Source organism: Berghia stephanieae, chromosome 3 (assembly GCF_034508935.2).
Source record: "Berghia stephanieae isolate SIO BIC M18660-M18661 chromosome 3, UCSD_Bste_1.3, whole genome shotgun sequence".
In the NCBI taxonomy this organism is placed as follows: Eukaryota; Metazoa; Mollusca; class Gastropoda; order Nudibranchia; family Aeolidiidae; genus Berghia; species Berghia stephanieae.
In genome coordinates, this window is record NC_088362.1 from 9787711 (window position 1) to 9800899 (window position 13189).

Below are 13189 nucleotides of genomic sequence, written 5' to 3' on the forward strand. Positions count from 1 at the left end.
GCTATAGCTATAAAAACTTGACATTCTGTCATAGAGTTCATATTGTCGAACAACTTGATGTATAGCATGTGCTTGTAACTATTCTGTTTGAGTAAGAAATGTCTGTTTTTGTGTTGGGTTGGTGTGAAGTTTTGGAAAAATTTCTGAAAATGGCTGGTAAGGAGAGGGTTAAATGCTCATGAATGTAAATCCTCATAATACACTATTTATCAGGAAAAAAATGTATTTGTTACTTGCCAAAAAGTGGCAATCTTCCCTCTGGTATATTCTATTTCACTTGTGAAGCAAATTCTTGTGTAATGAATAGCAGATAATCAATGAGTGTCATTTGTTCTATTAAACCGGTATTGGTGCGAGTTTAACAAGCAGCAATACAAGGTGACGAGTAAAAGTAAAACGGTATTATACATATGATTTTTAATATGGTATTATATATATTATGATTTTTAATATGGTATTATATATATGATTATTAATATGGTAATATATATATAATTTTTGATATGGCATCATATATATGATTTTTAATATGGTATTATATATATGATTTTCAATATGGTGTTATATATATATATGATTTTTAATATGGTATTATATATATATATATATATATATATATATGATTTTTAATATGGTGTTATATATATGATTTTAATATGCTATTATATATATACTTTTTGATATGGTATCATATATATGATTTTTAATATGGTATTATATATATATGATTTTGAATATGGTGTTATATATATGATTTTGAATATGGTATTATATATATATATAAGATTTTTAATATGGTATTATATATATGATTTTAATATGGCATTATATATATGATTTTTAATATGGTATTATATATATATGATTTTTAATATGGTATTATATATATGATTTTAATATGGTATTATATATATGATTTTTAATATGGTATTATATATATGATTTTAAAAAATCTGTTTTATCCCATTCACAAGCATTTTAAAGCTAACATTTCTAGGGAATGAGATTAGCTGACGAGTAGCGTCCCTTGATTGGACGTCACCTTACAGAGAGAACGTCAACGTGGTTTTGAGCATGCGTCTCTCTCGTCCTCGCTTTCGGTGAAGTGTCTCATGCCGCTTTCACCGGAATCGAGGATGAGAGACGCATGCGCAAAACCAATATAACGTTCTCTCTCTAATAACATCTCCGCCGGTGACGTCCAATCAAGGGACGCTACTCTTCCGCTAATCTCATTCCCTTTAGGTGAAAAATGAAAATCAGACATTTTATCTAGTTATCCGTTGTTGGTACTCACTGCCGCTTTGCAGAAACTAAAAACTTCCGCAAAGTAATTCAATCACCACACTGATTTGGCCAGAAAACCTCTCCTTCGCAAAGTTTGCAAAGTCCCAGGTTTGAGAGTTTTTGTCAAGATGAGGGTCATTTCAATCGATCTATATTTGAAGGACGTGTTTACTGGCCAAAATTATTGAAAAATACGACTGTTTCCAGAGTACGCCGTTTAACTGGTTTATGTCCGAATTTATGTCATTTGGAAAAGTCGGGGAGAGTTGAGCATGAAGACATGTGTGATTATTGAGCTTTTCTGAGCTTTTTTATAAGAGCGCTATATCCACTTAACGTGCTCAAAGCGTTTTACAAGTGGTCCCTAGTCAACAGCAACATTTAACATGTAGGACGGGACATTAGGCCTGTTAAGCGATATTACAGTTTGAGTACACATGAGTACGGCGAGAGAATGTGAGTAAAGAGCCTTTTCCAAGGACTCAACAATGCGCCTAACGCGATGCTCGAATCCAGGACCTTCAGATCCGAAAGCGAGTGTCATGCCACTCGCATGCCACTGGCATGCCACTCGCTGACCCGAAAGGCCAGGGTTCGAGTCCCGCTCCGAGGTGCGCATAGTTGGAAAAGATTCATTGCTCACATTCTCTCACCGTACTCAAGTGTAAAATGAGCACCTGACCGTTTACAGCGTTGTCTCTGTCCGAAAAACAAATGTAATAACGCCTAACAGGCGGCATGGCTCGACCTACATTTTAAGTGTTGGTGTTGGTTAGGGACCCCCTGTAAAGCGCTTAAGTGCGTGTACAGAATATTGCACTATATAGATGCACAAGTGTAAATACTCAGTTTTTTCCCCTGTTATTTGAATGTATGATTTCAAATACATTATTTATCAGAAGAAAATTTATTTGTTTCTAGTCAAAGAGGGTTAATCTTTCGTCAAGTTTATTTAATTTCACTTTTGGAGCCAATTCATGTGTACTAAATCGGCTGTAATGAAACCATTCAAAGATGTGTTTTAAGATTAGTTTCTATCTGGTATTCTTTGATTCCGTTATTAAAGTCAAATAGGCGTACTTTATTAGTCATTTCTAGTAAATTAACCAGATAATTGATCCAAATATATGTTGTTTCTGTAGCTGAGTAAAACATATTAAAATTATGAAATTATGCCTTGAATGACTTATATTAAGAAACATTCCTTTTTAACACTCTTAGTGTTTATAAACTTTTTATAAACCTGTGCTATGCCCCATACGAGTTAAATTGAAAATCTGCAAAAGAGCAAAGGCTAAACCTAAATACCAACTAGACATTCTCCGGGAGGAACAGAAGATACAAGAAAAATTTGAACTATCAGTAAGAAACAAGTTTGAAGTGCTTGGAGAACTAACAGATATAGAAGAGAAATATGAGCAGTTTAAAGACAGTGTTGCTGCATCATTAGAAGAAAATGTTCCAACCACACTTAAGTTGCAGAAGAAGAAATGGATTACTCCAGAGATATTAGAACTAATGAATGAGAGAAGAAAGGCCAAAAATCAGGAAGAAAAATACAAGACTCTGAACAGGCAGATAAAAAGAAAATGCAACGAAGCTAAAGAAGACTGGATAAATGAACAATGTCACTATATAATGTCCTGCAAAGAAAAAAATGGCAAATTCTTCCATCAGAAAATCAAAGAAGTGACAAACAAAACTAAATCAGGTGCTAAAAGTGGATGCATCAAAGACAAGCGTGGAAACACCATCATGGACAAAGACTGCATTCTAAACAGATGGTCAGAATATATTGAAGAACTTTTTTTTGATAATCGAGGAGAAATGCCTATGATAAAAGAACTGGAAGGGCCTTCTATAATGAAAGATGAAGTTAGGAACGTCATGAAAAGCATGAAAAATGGAAAAGCTGCAGGACCTGATGCCATAACAATTGAAGCCTTGACTGGCCTGGGTGAATGGGGGATTGAATTCATCACAAACCTTCTAAATCAAGTGTATGACACAGGAAAAATGCCAACTGATATGAAACGATCCATTTTTATAGCACTACCAAAAAAGCCAGGGGCAGTTGATTGTGAACAACACAGAACTATTAGCCTAATGAGCCACCTCACAAAAATTCTTTTGAAGATAATTTTACTAAGAATAAGAAATAAAATACGACCTGAAATTGGGGAGATGCAATTTGGTTTTGTTGAGGACAAGGGTACCAGAAATGGAATATTCACATTATCAATGCTGATGGAAAGATGTATTGAAGTAAATAAAGATCTGTATATGTGTTTCATCGACTATTCAAAAGCCTTTGATAAAGTACAACACGAAAAACTATTCAAAATTCTATCATCCTTGGACATTGATGGTAAAGATTTAAGAATATTACGGAATTTGTACTGGGAACAAGAAGCAGCAATGCGTGTTGACAACGAACTAAGCAGTTTTACACCTATTAGAAGAGGAGTTAGGCAGGGTGTTGTTTTGTCTCCAGATTTATTCAACCTCTATAGTGAAATGATATTAAGAGATATCGAACATAAGAAGGGGGTGTGTATTGGAGGAAAGAATGTAACAAATCTGAGGTATGCAGATGATACGGTTCTACTGGCAGAATCTGAACATGAACTACAAGAATTACTGGATGTTGTAGTCAGGAGTAGTGAAAATATGGGACTGGAACTGAATATATCTAAAACAGAATGTATGACGGTATCTAAAAATAATAACCCACCAGCCTGTGTAATAACAAGCAGAGGACAAACAATACAACAAGTTGAATGTTTCAAATATTTAGGCTTCAATGTAACATCCAATGGAAAATCAGATTGTGAAATAAAGAAAAGAATAGGTATGGCGAAGAATGCATTCAACCAGCTGCATACAATTATGAAAAACAGGAATATTAGCATGAAAACAAAAATCAAAGTCCTGGATTGCTATGTACTGTCTGTGCTGCTATATGGTTGTGAGAGCTGGACCATAAACAAGACCATGGTTAAAAGACTGGAGGCAGTGGAAATGTGGTTTTACAGAAGAATGATGAGGGTGTCATGGATGGAAAGGAAAAGAAATGAAGAAATTTTAGAAATGGCAAACAGAAAAAGATCACTGATAACAAAAATCATCAAACGCCAAATGGAATTTTTAGGACACATTATCCGCCACCCTGGTTTGGAAATACTCGCCTTGACTGGAAAGATGAATGGAAAAAGAATAAGAGGAAGACAAAGAATAACGTATTTGAAAGGGATAAGAACTTGGACAGATGAAGCTGAGAAAGGTGGCGCTGCTTTAATAGAATTGGCAAGAGATAGATCAGCTTGGCGGAAGATGACCTCCGACGTCTGCTTCAGATATGGAACTACATGAGATGAGATGAGAGTGTTTATAACCTTTTTATAATTCTATGTTATGATGTTTCTATTGCTAAATCAACATCCATTTAATCCAACTAAATTTGTCACTAAAATTATGTAAGTAATCGTGTTTTTTTCCGTAAGCATTGGAATCTTTTAAAAAATATCTTAATGTCTTGTTTTCATGAGTTTTGTTGAACGAAACCAGGACTCAGAGATGAAAATACCAGAGGAGAATGAACCATGGACTACGTGTCGTTTCGGAAAAAAAAGATGTACCCTTCTGGGTTCACTCCCCACTGGTGTCCAAATCCCTTATCCTAGCTTCACTCTCCACTGGTATCTACCTCTCAGCGTCTTAAGTTCTTTCCCCATTGGTGCCCACCTCCTATAGTATCAGGTTCATTCACCTCCGGTGTCCACATCCAATAGTCCTGGCTTCAATTCCCACTGATAAGCATCTCCATAGTCCCAGGTTCATTTCCCTCTCGTATCCTCACAACTACTACTACTACTACTACTACTACTACTACTACTACTACTACTACTACTACTACTACTACTACTACTACTACTACTACTACTACTACTACTACGACTACTACGACTACTACTACTACTACTACTACTACTACTACTACTACTACTACTACTGCTACTACGACGACGACGACTACTACTACTACTACTACTACTACTACTACTACTACTACAACTACTACTACTACTACTACTACTACTACTACTACTACTACTACTACTACTAATACTACTACTACTACTACAACAATAACAACTACTACTACTACGACAACGATGGGGAGAGAGAGAGAGAGAGAGAGAGAGAGAGAGAGAGAGAGAGAGAGAGAGAGAGAGAGAGGTGTTCTTCTCATGTCCTCTCACCATTGACGATATAGTCTAAATGATTAGCTGAAAGGGACGTATGCCTCAACTTAGCACGTTCTTCACATTTCACATAGTTTCTACTAATATTAGATATGTGTTACAATCATCAGTTAGAGAGATTGATCAGCAAGTTCCAAGAGGTGAGTCTCATTGTGTATCATCAAATAGAAATGTTGATTGTCTCCACAGAATCATAGTCGGAGGTGCTTACTTTCTTTACCTACTGTTGTTATGCCGACTCCCGACTGCTGGACATATTATATTATGATTTATCATATTTTATCAGCCAACTGGGGGGGGGGGGGGGGGGGGCGGCATAGAAATTGACCATTTTAGTTAGTTGAGGGAAGAGTGCGCAGAGAGTGTGTTTTTTTAGAGGAGGTGGGATTAAAATGATGGAGCAGAAGACGGACGTGGGATGGGGCGAATAGGAAAAGTAAAAGGCATTTAGATTGATTTCGATTGTTCATTTTTGTAGTACTGGTGGTGAGTGGTGGTGGTAGTAACAGCACCTTCAGCATAGAGCAACATTTTTATTTCATGCAGAATAAGTCACAAAGAAAGCATAATAATTATTTGCTCTTATACTTTAACAACGTCCATCAGTGACTATCGCCAGGTACTTATTCACACTGACGTCGATTGGGTTGATTTGTTCAAGTGCATTACAAAAGGAAATTTCCATTGTCACTCACTCTGTTGTTAGTCACACTTAACACTGAGAGAGAAAGAGAGAGAAAGAGGGAGAGAGAGAGAGAAAGAGAGAGAGAGAAAGAGAGAGAGAGAAAGAGAGAGAAATAGAGAGAGAGAAATAAATAAAAAAGAAAGAGAGAGAGAGAAAGAAATAAAAAAACAGAAAGAGAGAGAGCGAGAAAGAAAGAAGGAGAGAGAGAGAGAGAGAGAGAGAGAGAGAGAGAGAGAGAGAGAGAGAGAGAGACCATGTAAACAACTATTTATATAATGACCAAATTACGTTTTCACATGCTCCAGTCACCTTTAGAAATCAACGGGATTAGATTCCGAAAGGTTGAAAGGAATTCCCACGTTCTCCACATTTTTATTCCATTCCTACTAATAATAGCAGCTATGTGTCATAAAACAGGTATGTGTCAATTGGGCAAGATATATCAAACAACAGGTTCAAAGAGGCGGATCCGACTGGACGGGTGGATGGATGGATGGATGGATGGATGGATAGATGGTTAGAAAGGTAGAAAGGTAGATAGATAGGTATAGAGCTGGATAGATAGATAAATAGGCCCAACTCCCAAAGTCCAACTTCAATTCCTACCGGAATCCATCTCCCATAGTTCCAGGTTAACTTCACTCTGATATTCTCCTCCCATAGTCCCAGGTTCACTCCCCGCGGTTGCCCACTCCTGAACTTTGGTGGGTTTCGTCGGATTTCAGTGTGTTTCGGGGGTTTCTTAAAAAATTGTGAGTTTGTGCGTTATATCTCGCTGACGGATGTCGTGAGCATTTTACCTCTGCACATAGCATCGAAACCCATTCTTCGTTCCGCTCGTTTCCGCTCGTTTCCGCTCGTTTCATGTCATTTCTCGTCATTTCCGGTGTTATGCAGTACCCTGGAAAAACTCGTATTTAAAAATTTGGCCAGAAACTCGTCCTTCAAATATCGGTCGATATAAATGACCATCATCTTGGCAAAACTTTCAAACCTGGGACTGCGCGAAGATGAGGTTTATCAAAATCGATTGATATTTGAAAATTGAGTTTTCTGGCCAAAATTTTCAAATAAGAGTTTTTCTTCCATAGTCAGGCATTTAACTGGTTAAACAATAAATATTTACAAATAATTAGAAACTGTAATGTAAAATTCTTGTTTTTGTACATGCAATTACAAATTAGGATGTTGCAATGTTATCGCAAAAATTGACATCCTAAAGTTTAATTCGCCCACTATAATTAGAATAGTTCCTATAATTATCAGCGACCAGAAAAACTCAGCTTTTAAAGTAAGGCTGAGAGACGAAATGAGTTAGTGATTTTAAAATTTCCCTCTATTCAAAGAATGTACAGGTGGAAGTTAATACTTGAAATCAAAAGAGGTATCAAACAGTATACTAAACAGAATAAAGATGCGACTGAAGAGTAAACCAATAAATTGTGTATAAGCTTACCATCGAATCACATTCGTCTTAGTGTCGTATTTATCCTGGTTTGTTAACAAACAAAATTCAAACCGTCCACATCATTTGCTTTTGTGAATTATAATATGGAGCTTCCATTATATATTGCTCTTTACTAATATTGTGGTACTTCCTACTGACTAGTCCGAACAAAGATAAATATATATATATATTATTTCAGTTCAAAAGAGACATGGATATAGCAATGAATTTGGTGGTATTAATTGTTACATTTTCAGCTGTTATTATTTGCATCCAGTGTCAGAAAATGACCAACCAGTTCCAGCTTCTTTCCTGTTCAGATTTCAAAAACGGAGAAATATTTAAAGAAAAAATCGTGCACGAATCACAAGAGACACAAATATTAAATTGCGCCTTGTCGTGTAATAAAAACACACGGTGCAACTATGCAATATTTCATACGGCCTTTCAAAGATGTTCCCATTTTTTAAATTCAAAACTCACCCTAATACAAAACTCAACTTATTCAGAAGCTGGCAATTGTTCCATTCTTTGGAAAATTCGGGTTCACTGTCAAAATGGAGGGATTCCCCTAAGATTTCACTGCAAGTGTCCAGATGAATGGACAGGAATCACTTGTGATGAACCCTATAAGAAGTGTTGTCAAGCTAAGGATTGGAGAAAAGTAAACGCAAGCGACTATGACCTATTATCCAACTCCCAACACCATATGAAATATTTGTTCAAGCAAAAGAATGTTACTTTAATATACCCTGTAAATACTTTCACCAAAAAAAGTATACAAATTCAATGGTTTCAGTCAATCAATCACTTAAAAATGGACCTTGTGAATAAGACTTTTGATACTCCATTGAAAAGAGAGTTTCGATTCTATACATCGTATGACAACCACACGAGGAATGTCTTTGTGGGTATGACAGGAATAGTCAGCGATGAATTGATTACAAACGGACTGGAATTTGAATTACTGGTGCAAGATTCTTTCGATCCAACTCCGATTGCCTTTGAACATGGGGTTAAAGGTGAGATTATGATATTATGGAATGAAATTTAAGAGTTGATTTCCAATTCTCTTTGAGTCAGTTTTTTGAACTGTTGATATTTTCAATTACCACTTAGTTTTGGTGTCTTTGATATTCTCTTCTGCTAAAGGATTACAACATATTCGTATATCAAATAAGTTTTGTAAATTTATCTGATTTTTTGTCTGATCAGATATAGTCATTACTGCTATCATTTATAAAACTAAATCAAGGGAAATATAAAAAGGAATATATTTTATAGGACGATAAGGGAATATATATATATATATATATATATATTATATATATATATATATATATATATATATTAGAGAGAGAGAGAGAGAGAGAGAGAGAGAGAGAGAGAGAGAGAGAGAGAGAGAGAGAGAGAGAAGTGAAGAAGGAAGGAGAGTGAGAAAAAAAGATATGTACATACGGCTATGTGGTCTAGTGGTATGACACTCGCTTTCGGATCGGAAGGTCCTGGGTTCGAAACTCGCGCTCGGCGCATAGTTGAGTCCTTGGAAAAGGCTCTTTACTCACATTCTCTCACCGTACTCAGGTGTAAAATGAGTACCTGGCCGTTAACAGCGTTGTCTTTGTCCGAAAAAGTGTAATATCGCCTTAACAGGCCTGTTAAATGTTGCTCTTGACCAGGGACCACTTGTAAAGCGCTTTGAGCACATTTAGTGGATATGGCGCTATATAAAGCTCAATTATAATTAATTAATTATGTAGGTGCGGGCAAATGAATCTGCCAACAGGGTGACCCGAACGAAGTAGTATTTGGCTAGGCCGCCGACCCTTCGCCTTTGAGGATGTTTCTGGACGTAATTATCCTGATGCTATAAAGGGTGACAAAATTACCCTTAATTTAACACATGTTTGCAAGTAACTCGTATCTATATCAAGATCTAAAATAGTTATATTATTTTTTTTTATTCGCCATGTAATTCTATTCTCGTTGACAAAAAAGTTAACACGGAACAATGTTATTTTTAAAAAGAATAGATTCGTATTTCAATCGGCACAACGAGGAATTTGTGTGCTTTAATCATGAATATATCATCACCATGCCTATATTCATTCTAACACGTTCCTTACTTGTTTTCGTAACTGAATATATGAAAGCTCCAAGTATACGCTCTGACAACTTGTCTTCGACAAACATAAAGTGACTAGCGTATAGTAATGGATGGGTTCCAGGGTACTCGAGGTCATACAACCGCAGTTAAGGGTACCTGCAAATTCTTATTTTACTGATATTGTATCATTTCGTTCCGAAAAAGGCATGCCCATCCCCCCCCCCCCTTCTAAAAAGGATAACAAAAAAATCTGTAGTAGAACTGTTTTATGGATGCAATACAACATAAAATTGATACGATATGATACCAAGGTAAAAGAGTATCACTTTCAGTAGTTAAGAAACAGTCCGACTTTTTTTTGATAATGAAAAAAGGCTCTCAATAATATTCATACACAATTTCCATAGCAGATCGTAGCCATCGTTATGTTATAGCCTGATACTGAAATCCAAAAGGACTGGCAGTTTGACGTCATTATTTGCTTTTTGCACCGCTTAGTGAGTTGTTGTGAGTAGAGCTCATGGAAACAAGTTATTTCATTGGTTGAACTATTGAATACAACTCACGAGTTGTTTTCTTTTGTGGCAAAAGACTGGCATTTTGACGTCATTTTTGTTCAGTATCAGGCCATAACTTTATGAAGGCCACGAGCAGATACTGGCGAGTACCTGGGTTTCGTAGTCGCGGAATGAGTATTACATATCACGATTATCATAATAAAATCGGTGGTTAATCATATCACTGTAAGTGTCTCCCATGAGATCTAGGTTCAACTCCGACGATCGGGACAGGGGCGCACAGTTATTCCAATTTGTTAAAAATTATTTTTATATCTTATCAATGTAAGCGTCGAAGCAATCTACTTCAAACACGAATTGACCATCTCCCAATGGATCACCTCTTTGTCGTAGTGGGGGTGTCCAACCAAGTCCATATTATAGCAGTCCGCCGGTAGACTGTCACAAGACCATCACGGTAGACGAGCCCGCCCTGGACGTCTCGCCCAGGTATGCATGAACTAAATGGCGACCCATATCGGTGCTGAATGACTTCGACCATCCCGGGCACACGCCACAATACTCTTCAACAGTCGTAACGTCACTTCCTTCCTAATGACACATGGTAACTAACATACGTTATTACCGAACCGATTTTATTATTGATGGCTCAAAAGATTCGTCTCGATCTGTGATTATTTCCACATTACAGCAGTGTAACAATTAAAATAGATGAGTGCCTGTAATATCCTTTATTTCTCCGCAAATTTTGCAGGTTCTCCATTTGTAAGATAAAAAGTAATATCCTCTCAATTGATGATGTTGTAGGCATACAATTATAAACCTTTTGAGAAGGAGAAAAACGCAAGTATATTTGACCAATTGATAGCGTTGCTATTACCAAAAGCGGATTTGACGTAGAAATACTCAAAAATATTAAATTTTGGTTTTTCTCTCTTTAAATAATTAATCCGATTGCCCTCAAGAAAGCATAGAAATCAAGCCCAGGTTTCTCCTATTTTGAAAATTAATTCAAGATCTAATATTTAAATAGCCCTGCTATAATACTGTTATATTAATGTGGGTCATATATGGAAGGCATTCTAAAATTTTGACGTTTCACTTACCTCATAAGACATCACCTCTTTATCTTTATGTTAATTTCAGGAACAAAGAACATTTGTAATAATATACTCTTTTCATAAGTAAAAAATAGTCATTGTTCTTATGGATATATTTTGTTGTATAATTAATTTCCTTTTGCTTTGTCTTGTCATAAGGCAAAAAAAAAGAAGACTTACTGAAATTAATGATTCATCACGGAGTAATTCTCGTAGATGTTGCGCATGAATGTAAAAATATCTATTTGAATACAATTGTGTCAAATTCCCAATTTGGTAAATATAAGAAAATGGTATATTATGTCTTGAAATTTACTCTGTCTTTTTTCTGAGCTGACCTGCAGCTATTGGTTCTATGCGTTTAGGTTACATACTCACAACATCCACCAGTCGGATATAAGTACCAACACATAAAACTATGTAAAACCTTAAACGTTTATAGTCTGATTGATAATTTAGTGAGAACTAATACTTAAAATGGTTGTCTAAAAACAATATCAAAGAGCTGAGTGAAGTCAATTTCTATCCTCTACATTAAATGACTATTTATCTGATGTGTTTCAGGCAGAGAGGATCATATACTAAATGGCCTGTCACAGGGATATCGCCTTCTTAGTCGAGAATTTACACGAGTTGGGTTCGACAAGAGTTCTGGTGATGCACACTACGATCATAGAGGTACTGTTGGAACGAATGGTAAAACGATGATAAACCCTCTATACTATTTTACTTCAAAGTTTACACTCAAGACAAGCATGCGTTTTCTGTCACGTTGGTACGTTGCTAACCGTAACCATAAATCGGCCAATCAGGTTACAGGACGACCAGTCCATTGGGAATTAGACCGATGTTGGGTGAAGGTTAAGAATAATATGCTGGATTATGAAGAATTTTCTCAGCTGCTGAAAGATATATTTCTAAGAGGTCACGATATCAGAGTAATTCTTGGAGAGTCGATATCTTCAGATGTATCCATGGTGACCATTACAAACAATGATATCATTGCAACTTTAGCTGATTGTTTAACCCCCTTTGACAGTGAGAACCCTTTAAATGCAAATTCCAGAATTAGGTCACCGGTTATCAGTCGATCTCAGTTGATGTCAGAGTGTGAGACGTCTTTTCAAGGAAGTACCGTGTACATGAAGAGAAACGAGGTATACACCGGAATCTTGGAGTGGTTTGTCAGAAATCGACCCATAAATAAAATGTTTACTGTAGACAACACTAGCCTAGCTATATATGGATCAAGTCTAGCGGTTTACAACAGTGCCCTGGAAGGATTCAACATCAGGGTTTGTTTAGAGATTAAAGTTGACACCTTATGGACTTGTCTTGGAAGCACCGTGGTCACAGCTGACGAAGAAGAGAAAGACGTCATCCTTCAGACGCCTGCTGCAATGGAAGTGGCCATCCACGATAATGGGACATTTGCAGGTATTGTTGGGGACGACTGTAAGCGTAGTGTCATGCTCATTTCCACCAAAGGATGGGTCAAAAGGGCATCATACATCCCAGGAAGATCCTATACAAAGGACGACGTGGTTGATATAGATTTTTCTACAATCTCTTGGTTTGTTGAATATTGATAGATCAAAGGTATAACAACTGATTGGTGTTCTTAACGATTGTTTGATTCATGGCTTTAAAGTAGCTCCTCAGAGCCATTAGATTTTGAACAGACTTAAACAACTTGATACACCATCTATAAAGTTTGGAACTACTGTTATTGAATCTGCCAATATGGTAAAATTATCTTGGCGTCGGTAGTTTTGCTTCA

General features: G+C 36.4%; 1 protein-coding gene across 1 annotated transcript; it reads left to right on the forward strand.

Annotated features, from left to right (window-relative positions):
* Positions 1 to 7970: 7970 nt before the first annotated feature.
* Positions 7971 to 12998, forward strand: LOC144969150 (uncharacterized). The gene is made up of 2 exons (XM_078908258.1): positions 7971 to 8706; positions 11974 to 12998. The coding sequence occupies exons 1-2, from the start codon at positions 7971 to 7973 to the stop codon at positions 12996 to 12998; spliced, it is 1761 nt and encodes a 586-aa protein (XP_078764384.1).
* Positions 12999 to 13189: the final 191 nt, after the last annotated feature.